General features: G+C 35.4%; 1 protein-coding gene across 1 annotated transcript; it reads left to right on the top strand.

The window, feature by feature from the left end:
• chia.S (chitinase, acidic S homeolog) lies at window positions 1-8,517 on the top strand. Its single transcript, XM_041583849.1, has 11 exons — window positions 1-78; window positions 3,010-3,039; window positions 3,613-3,814; window positions 3,906-3,962; window positions 4,058-4,223; window positions 5,100-5,224; window positions 5,355-5,478; window positions 5,862-6,047; window positions 6,903-7,022; window positions 7,203-7,344; window positions 8,173-8,517. Exons 1-11 carry the CDS (start codon window positions 54-56, stop codon window positions 8,442-8,444), a joined length of 1,449 nt encoding a protein of 482 aa, XP_041439783.1. The 5' UTR covers window positions 1-53; the 3' UTR covers window positions 8,445-8,517.
• Window positions 8,518-10,467: the final 1,950 nt, after the last annotated feature.

Here is a 10,467-nt window from a genome sequence, read left to right as displayed (position 1 = left end):
AGAAAAGTATAAAAGCTCAAAAATTAATAGCTCAATTCAGTACAGAGGCAAAGATGGCAAAACTTATCCTCCTCACCGGTAAGTGTTTTCTGACAGCTAATGGTAAACTAATATGCTTTTAGTGATATGTTATTATTATATGGGAACTGAACATTAAGACTTTTAAATGTGAAGCATCCATAATCACATTGCTTTCTTTTGTAGAACAGTACAATTTCTGCTACATGGCTTGAACGGTGTTAATCTTTCCAATTAGTGCCAATTTGCTTGTTCATCATTTGAGTCAAGCAAGTTTATGTCCAGTTTTGTCAAGCATTGGATTAGATTTGGGTTAGAAATACTTGCCAGAAATTATTTTAAAAACATGTATTTATAATGAGCCGAGCCAACACATACTGCAGTGTTGCACAATAAATATTATAGTATTATAGTATATTATACATATATATTCACATATAAAAACAACCAATAACAGTACAATAAGTTAAGGACTGATATCCAAATATTAATATGGAAAGTGAAAACGTGGACTCTCATGATGAAATGAAGACAAACGAACTGTAATTAAACAAAATCTGAACGAATGCAAATTTTAATGAAAAAATTTAGCCATCACCTACTTTCAGTTATTTTTTAAGCCTTTATTTATAATCAGCTGCCATATACTATTATGGGTGACCAAAATATCAATCTCTAATGTGCCACATCAGGGGCATATCTAAGGTGGCAGCATCTGGTGCATACCTGGGGCACACCAATTGGGTGTGATGTGTCGGGATCACTAGTTCAGAAAGCACAACTGCTCTATATACATTGGGAAAGTCAAAATTACTGTTCAGAGAACAGTTTAGTGTAAAAATAAAACTGGGTAAATAGGCTGTGCAAAATAAAAATGTTTATAATATCCTTAGCACGCAAGTCAGACTTAAAAGCAAACTAACCTAACAGTTATCACTATTACTTACGGACTGGTAACAGGTTAGAGAGCTGAAAAGAAGTAGTGCTGTGGCTATTATGTTGGATATCTGTTCACTCCAGCCTTTATATATTACATTTCTTGGCTCAATAATATGTAAAGGTAAATGCAACAGTACAGTAGCCTAGGGGCAAAATGTAATGAAATTTGTAAACGGAAAAAAACATTTGCAAAAATAATAAAGAGGTTTGCATTTCACAATGTAATATTGCATTGCAACTTTTAAATGTACAAAGCACAATTTTAAGGCCTGCATAAAGGCAGCTGACCCTTGTGGTGCAAAAACAAAAACATTATGGGGCAGATTTATCAAAGGTCGAAGTGAAAATTCAATTTAAAGCTAATTTTTATGTACTTCGACTAGGGAATAGTCCAAATTCGATTAAAATTTGAAGAAAAAAAATCAAAAATTCGAATTTCTAAATATCTAAGAGATATACTGTCTCTTTAAAAATTTGACTTCGACCATTCGCCATCTAAAACCTGCCAAATTGCTTTTTTAGCCTATTGGGGACCTCCTAGAACCTATTTGGAGTCAATTGGTGGACTTTGAAAAATCAAAGGTTTTTATTGGGGGGGGAAATCGCTATTACTTTGATTTGTACAATTCGAATTCAATGAAAACGGACCTATTCGATCAAAAACGGTCCTATTCGTCCAAAAAAACCCTTGATTTAATTTCAGTTGGTCTTTTTGAATTAGAATTTCAAAGTTTTTCAAATTCGAAATTCAACCCTTGATAAATCTGCCCCTATGAGTAAGAATTTTATTACATACCCTGTGCCTGGTGCAAAACCTTTTTTGATTTGATGTGCTCAATAATAATAATAATTTATGTGCCATAAACACAGTATTGTATGTACTTTTTTTTTTTTAAAGTTTTTATTTTGCATTTTAAACATAAACAAAATGAACAGTCTTGACACTTACTTGACTACTGTTTACTGTTTACTATTCTGTTTGTACCATGGCAATTTCAACACATAGAGGAGCATGTAACATATTTGGTGGTTATCATCTTATATGTCAGAACAGACCTACAATTCGGTCCTCTTAGAGGGATGCATGTTGGTTACAATATTTTCCACGTGTTCCCCTTAGGGGCAGCATACCATTTATTAATTCAATCCATTGCTGAAGTGTGGGATGGCTAGGGCTCATCCATTTCATTATTAATAACTTTTTTGCTAAAAATAAAATAGACCTTAGAAGTGATCTGTACTTTTGTAGGGGGGCTACTTCATTGATTGTATATACTTACCTGACACCCGGGCCGGTGCTTCTATCAACAGAAAACTGCACCGGCCGGGGTTCTTCCAGCGAGCATCACAGAGCGATCCTCTTCCTGCTTCTTCTTTCTTTGCGCGGGTATGCATGCGCAGTAGCAAGAAAAGCTGAACTTTAATGAAGAAGTCGGCTATTTTGTTCTACTTCGCATGTGTCTGTCCTGGGAAATTTGAAGAAAGAAGAAGGAAGCTCCGTTATGCTCTCTGGCCGAACCCCTGGACTGGTGCATTTTTCTCCTGATAGAAGCACCGGCCCGGGGTGTGAGGTAAGTATATACAATCACTTGGGGGGCCTAACTTTTGGCACCCCCAAGTAAATAGACATTTTCTTCTCCTTTAATAACCACTGAGAGTAAATTTAGCAATCTTTTCTATAATGTGTTGATCGTTGCTAAATAGGATACCTATTAAAGCTAAGTCTCCTGTAGATGTGCACTGTAACTATATATAGTCAATTCTGGCAGTGATCTCAATATTTTGGCACCACTTGTTTCAGCTACTAACAAAATATGGTGGGCAAAACATACAAAATCTATTTGTGTGCCATTGGCAGACTTATATTATATTTAGGAAAAAGGATAGTTTTTTTAATGTATACTTCAGTTCATTTATGATATTTCTGCATTATATAGTGCATTTGTCTGCCCACTATAGTTATGTTTTTAATTTAACAAATTATTTTTAAGATGTTGGGGGGAGTTTGAATTGATTAGCACAGCTAATATTTGGTTGTCTATTTTTTTCTAGGGTTGGCACTGCTGTTGAACGCTCAGCTAGGTAAGTCAAAGGAAAAGTTATTCTGTTTTAAGGAATTGATGATAAAATGGTGACAAAATTTAAAAACCGAAACAACATCATAATGAATTGTAATTTCCTTATTATGCTCACAGTCTGTTTTTGAGTAGAGATATGCATAAGATTATCGGATTGTTCACGTTTTGTATATCTCAGTTTGTCTAAAGAGGTACAGTATTTTTAGGAATGTGTAGGTATTTTATCATGTTTTTGGCATACAATAAAATAACTGACTTGTTACAAATATGAAGATTTACATCAAACTAAGTTATGATAAAATGTATCTATCAGGGATAAGGTTAAAGCCTCTGAACTTAATGAGGATTGTTAGAAGGGCGTTACGTTACGTTGTAATGTTATATTTCACATATATTAACATTAAAGTTGCAACGAGTTAATTCCATAATATATTCCATAATATGTTGTTTCTTGTAGAAAGAAATAAGATTAGCACAGTTATTTCAGAAAAGGTTTTCAATGCTTATTATTATGTTATTCAGTAGTAATATAAGCAAATACACTACATAATGTTGAACATATTATTCATTACTACAGGCTCTGCCTACCAGCTGACATGCTACTTCACCAACTGGGCCCAGTACCGACCAGGGCTAGGAAAGTTCAAGCCTGATAACATTGATCCATGCCTTTGTACTCACCTGATCTATGCCTTTGCCGGAATGTCCAATAACCAGATCACCACCATTGAATGGAATGATGTTACTCTGTACAACTCCTTCCAAAATCTAAAGAACCAGTATGTGTATAAAATAAATAAGTAAAATGCTGTTGCCTTTGCCTAGATTAATTAAGAACTTAATTAAAACACTGATATTATTTCAATGTAGGAATGGTAACCTGAAAACACTTCTGGCAATTGGAGGATGGAACTTCGGTACTGCACCGTAAGCAATTTGTATTCTAACTAACTCCTATTAGTGGACTGATTGCTATGGCACTGTGATGCAATAAAGTAGCTAATCGTTTCTTTTTTGTGAAGATTCACTGCTATGGTTGCCACTGCTCAGAATCGTCAGACATTTATATCTTCTGTGATCAAGTTCCTGCGTCAGTATGAATTTGATGGTCTAGACTTTGATTGGGAATATCCAGGCTCCAGAGGCAGCCCCCCTCAAGACAAACAGCTTTTTACCACATTGGTTCAGGTAAACAAACAGCACAAGTTTTATCTTTATTAGAAAAAAAACATTCATGCTGACCCCAAGTTTGTCCTGTGTGATGCATTTATTGTTTCCAAATATTAATTAATTATTTTCCAAATTTTCGAATTGAAAAATTTTTCAATTTGAAAAAATTCTGAGACGAATATCCTATTCACCCGAATATGAAAAGTTCGACCCTTGATAAATCTGCCCCATTATGTTATGTTACTATAATCACATAAATCTACAAACATTACAGAATAGGTGATCACAAAAACTGTGCCTAAAAAGAAAATCTTAAACATTTTGAAAGAGACTAAATTCTCTATTCCACCTTTGGCTTTCCATCAACAAATGCCTAGATTTTATCCTACAACTTGGTCGTTATTCCTTTTAAGTATCTTTATATCTGCTGCATATATTTATTATTAATGCATGCATCTCACAAGTAAATCATAGATTTACCTTGTTCACATTCCACAATTTTAGTGATTGGAACTTGTTCTGACTCAAGTGCATTGTGTATCAAACATATAAGCATTTGAAACGTTTGTTATGCGATATGTTTTTTACACTCTGTTTGATCTAGACATGTAACGTGATACAATGTTTTCCCTTATTTTGACTTTGCATTGTAAACTGCTAGCTGTATTCTCTCAATAAACTACCCGAATTTAAAACATTTTGAACTGCAACTGCATTTTTCCATGTTTTCAAAGCATGTTGATGAGATGCTTATATTTATTTTCTTGCGATAATATTTGGTGGCATAACAAAATTAATTCCATGTAAATCAAGAGTAGAAAATATGCTTTACCTGACTCCAATATGTATGCATATCATAAATATTAAACTGCACTTATTACCTTTGCGGAACAGGAAATGCTCGCAGCTTTTGTAGCAGAAGCTTCACAATCCAACAAACCTAGACTAATGGTGACCGCTGCAGTGGCTGCTGGTATCTCCAACGTTGAAGCTGGTTACCAGATCCCCCAGCTTTCACAGTAAGTCAAATGTATCCAAGTTTGGATTTTAGAAGCAAAATGATTGTACCAAAAACAGTCAATCATAAAAATAATATTATCTATTGTTTACCAAATGCTGTATTATAGTGGTGTTTTTAATACCATTTAGGGCTCTAGATTATATCCATGTTATGACTTATGACCTACACGGTTCCTGGGAAGGATACACCGGAGAAAACAGCCCCCTGTACTCTAACCCATCTGCAACTGGATTTAATGCTTACTTGAATGTTGTAAGTGTTCATCCACAATACTATTGATATCTAACATGCTTGGAACTTATAGCATCTGTACATGTTGAGATCTGGCAGTTTTGCAGATTTCGCCTGGGTCTGTATGCTAGGTTTGGAGTTGGTTTTGACAGACCATCCTGCATCCTCTTGGCTCGCAGATACTCTATCCAGGTGCAATGGAAGATGCCCATACATGTTTATTTCCACTCATATGGCATCCATCTGTCTGTGGGCCATTTGGATACAGTGGATAATGGGTCAGTGTATGGCAACCTTATGGGATTTTGTCCATCTGTGCCTGTATATAAACAGTGCATGTTGGATAGCAGAAGGTGATATAAAAAAGTGAAATAACCTTTATAATATTTATTTATTTCATGTAGGACTATGTTATGAATTACTGGATGAACAATGGTGCCCCTGCTTCAAAGCTCATTGTTGGATTCCCAACCTATGGACACACATTTATTCTTAGTAACCCATCCAACAATGGCATTGGTGCCGCAACTTCTGGGCCTGGACCTGCTGGACCTTACACCAGACAATCTGGATTCTGGGCCTATTATGAGGTAATTTTTTCGTAGATTTGCATTTGGTTTCATTTTGGATGTACACGTATAACCTGTAATTTAAAGTGGATCTGTCACCTTAATAAATGCACCATAACACCTTAATAAATGTAAACCGCATCTTCCAACAAGCTGTTATGGACATCCGCTACCTCTGTAAGTGCATCCATTAGCCCACGTTCCACAGCTGTTTCGAGATAGGAAGGTGCCATATTGATCTTTCCAGATGATTTCGGTCCTGCATCACCAAGTCTCGCACATGCTCAATAAATGGACTGATGTGCATACAATATACACGCGCATCTATTGCAGAGTGACGTGTGTGCATTCTCATTTAAACTGTGCGAGATTCTTACGTTGAACTGGGGAGGGGGAGACTGAAAGGAGCCGTGGCATGGATTACTTACTGGCACACTTTACTGTACTTTGTGACTAACGCAGACGCAGGTTTTTATTTACATTTGGTTCCATCAGGCTTCCCAGTAGGAACCACTATGAGTGTCAGATGCACAACCTAACACAACAAGGAATTTGTGGGACTGCAAACAAATATATATATATATATATCATTTTACACTGATTTTTGCAGTCCCGCAAATTTATAATGCATTTCATTGAGTGTTTTTCCTGAATTTTACACAAGTTTAAATAGTTTTCCTATTTGTCCTAATTGAATTTAGTAAAATGAAACTTTAAAATACTAATCACATGCATATTTTCCCTAGGTCCTTCTGTAAAAAGCTGATTCCAGTTAATTTGTTGTTTTTTCTCAAAATATTATTATACTAGTCATATAAACTATGTATCTTCGAACCACACATTTAAAACAATGTCACCATTATTTACTATATCCAGATTTGCACCTTCCTGAAGAATGGAGCAACCAACACCTGGTCTTCTGCTGAAGATGTACCATATGCATACCAAGGCACCGAATGGTTGGGCTATGATAATGAAAAGAGCTTCCAAATAAAGGTATCTGTAATTATTTTAATAGAAAATAATGTATTCCTGGTTGGTACAAAGCTCCAATATGCTCATATTTTACATATAATAGTATACATATTTTTTTATTATACACAAGTATGGCATCACTAAGTAGATAGAATAAAATAATGTTATGAAGATCTAATTGTTTGTCCACATATTTTATAGGCTGAATGGCTAATGAAAAATAACTTTGGAGGTGCTATGGTTTGGGCTATTGATCTGGATGATTTCACTGGGACTTTTTGTAATCAAGGAAAGTTCCCTCTGATTAACACACTGAAGACTACTCTTGGTGTTCAGGCATCCGGTAGGTATTACTAATCCATGTATAAATTATATATATATATTCTTTAATGTTAACTATAGTAAAAATCATGGAAAAAAATATTTTTGTACATATCAACAAAGGCCATAAATTATCTCTGCATCATATTATATTGCCCAGTCAGTTTGGCTGATTTCCTGAAATGACAGGCTGTGATGGTAAAGACAGCAATTACATAGCTACATAGGAAAAATGTAGCTGAAATGTTTAGATGAAAAATTTTGGGCCCCTGTGCAGTTCCACGCACAGTGGCTCAGTATGTGTCCATACTGACAAGAAGGTAATTACAAGAGGGTAATAATCTCTCATTACAAAGCACTGGTAAGGTTCCATGTAGAATATGCAGTGCAGTTTTGTACTTCTATCATCAAAATTGTATTAAGGAAATAATAAAAAAATGGATAGATGGAATGACAGGTCGAAGTTATAAAGAAAGGTTGGCTGAGCTGTGATGCTTTACAATGGAGAAAATGTGTTTAAGGGGGATATGATAGCTATGTATAAAATAGAAGGGAACCATACAATAAACTCTGTAATGCTTTATTGGTAGATACATATAGATTAGAAGAATTTGGATGACTTCTTTAGAGAAAGAATTACAAAATACAAAAGTTACTGAACTCTTAGTACAAAGTTGATCCAGAGATTCGTACGATAGCCAGCTTGGAGTCAGGAAGTATTTTTTCCCTATGTGGCAAATTGGAGAAATTTCAGCAGTGATGTAACTAGCCCTTAATAGCCCCCCTCCAGGATTGTGCAATGGCCCTCCAAACTATGTATGTATGTAAATGTGTTTCTTTGAATTTTCAGGCTGTAGCGCTCCTGCTATTCCTGTTGCTCCAGTAACAGCTGCTCCAGCCACTGTACCTAGTGGCAGTGGCTCTGGAAGCAGTGGATCTGGTAGCAGCTCTGGTGGAAGCTCGGGTGGCAGTGGATTCTGTGCTGGAAAAGCTAGTGGTTTGTACCCAGTGGCTGGAAACTCCAATGCCTTTTGGCATTGCTTGAATGGAATTACCTACCAGCAGCACTGCCAAACTGGCCTTGTATTTGATACAAGCTGTGAGTGCTGTAATTGGGCATGATCTTGGAATATGACTCATATTATGTTGTAGCTTATTGTTCTGATTACAATAAAGACAACATTTCTGCATAAAATATTTGTTTTCTTTATCATTTTGAATTTGAAGTAGTAGTTCGGGTGTTTGTGTTATAGAAATATTCTTTTTAGTACAAGTATGGGATCAGTCATCCAGAAAACACGTTATCCAGAAAGCTTGGAATTACGGAAAGGCCGTCTCCCATAGATTTCATTTTATCCAACTAATCCAAATTTTTCAAAATGATTTCCTTTTTCTCTGCAATAATAAAACAGTAGCATGTACTTGATCCCAACTAAGATCTAATTAATCCTTACTGGAAGCAGAACCAGCATATTGGGTTTAATTAAAGTTTATATGATTTTCTAGTAGACTTCAGGTATGAAGATCCAAATTACAGGAAGATCCATTATCCAGAAAGCCCCAGGTCTTGAGCATTCTGGATAACAGGTCCCATACCTGTAGTCATATATATATATATAATAGTACCGTAATAAACCTGGCTGCACTGTTTACAGATTGTCTTCATTTAAAATTAAGTGAATGTTTATCACAGAATTAACATATCATATAGCCGTATACTTTCTAGGACAATTGCAGTTGGTCATCAGATGTAAATGTTTTTCCAAATATTTGGAAAAAAAAGAAAAAATAAAGACTGTAAAATTGCTTATCTAGTAAAATAAATTGCAATCAGACTGCAATATATGCAGTGATGCTCATTTTACATTGAACCAGATACTTAAAATAATACTTTAAATAATTTTGTAAACTTGGGCTACATTAAAAACCCCTAAATACATTGAAAGGGGCATGGCTCAGATCTAAGAATTTTGTGTAGTTGAATTATTAGAACTATTAGAACATTTGAAGCTGATCCAGGATATGGGCAGATATATGATTTTTTTCTCCCTGAGAGGCTTCAGATGGTTTTTTTTTTTGCTTTCCTCTGAATCAAGTAGCGGTTAAGCAGATTATATATCTTCCTTTTCAACAGAAATGTTAAGATTATCTTAAAGTCCATGTTACTACATTTGGTGCTAATATTAAAGTGGACCCGTCACCCAAAAAAATTATTCAAAATCCTATTTTATCACATTAGTCAAGCAAAATGAACTTTAATTACACTATATAAATTATTAGAATCTTGTTTCCTTCAGTCTGGGAATTCATAATTATAACAAGCAGGCAGGAGCCATTTTGTGGACACTGTTATTAAGACAAGCCTTGTATCATCTCAGAATCTTGTTTGTGCACCAGAATAGGGGACCTGAAGTCCATCCCCATGCCCTGGCTACACAATTAAACGGTGAAGAGAACGGGGGAATGTGGGGAGAGCAGTGACATCTAGAAAGTGCTGAATGGAAAGTGAAAGCAGTTGTCTGCCCCGCCTCTATGCCTAGGCATAGAGGTGGGGCAGACAATATTTGATTGACAGCTGAGATTTTTAAATGAGTTTACAACAGTTATGAATGCTTTAATAAAAAATCGAAATTGGATTTCATGTTTAATTTGAAAAGGACTTTTATTATACAGATTTTTGTGTCTGGGTGACGGGTCCACTTTAAGGGAAACCATCCCCACAGAAATTGGAAAGCAGTTAACTTTTTGAAGGGACTTTATGAAAAATTGAGGAGCCCCCAAAACCATCTATCCTTTTTGTCACTTCGTCAACTGTAAAATAAAAAAATGACTGTACTTTATGTGGAGTAAAGCTGTAATAAAGTTAATGTACCCCAGAAAGCCTTATATTTTTGGAATCTAAAATAGGTAAATATGTTTTTTTTATTTGTATCTATTAAAACTACCAAACCACAAAGCTTTCCTAAATGTGGTCATGATTTACCACAAATACTTGAACGATCAAATAAAAACCGTTCGATCGAACGATTCGAACGATTTTAAGCGATCGATCGAAGGATTTTTATTCGACCCAGAAAAGTGCTGGGGAAGGTCCCCATAGGCTAACATTGAACCTCGGTAGGTTTAAAGTGGCAAAGTATGTAGT

Source organism: Xenopus laevis, chromosome 2S (assembly GCF_017654675.1).
Source record: "Xenopus laevis strain J_2021 chromosome 2S, Xenopus_laevis_v10.1, whole genome shotgun sequence".
In the NCBI taxonomy this organism is placed as follows: domain Eukaryota; kingdom Metazoa; phylum Chordata; class Amphibia; order Anura; family Pipidae; genus Xenopus; species Xenopus laevis.
The sequence above is the reverse complement of the archived record's forward strand: the minus strand, read 5'-3'. Positions and strand labels throughout refer to the sequence as shown.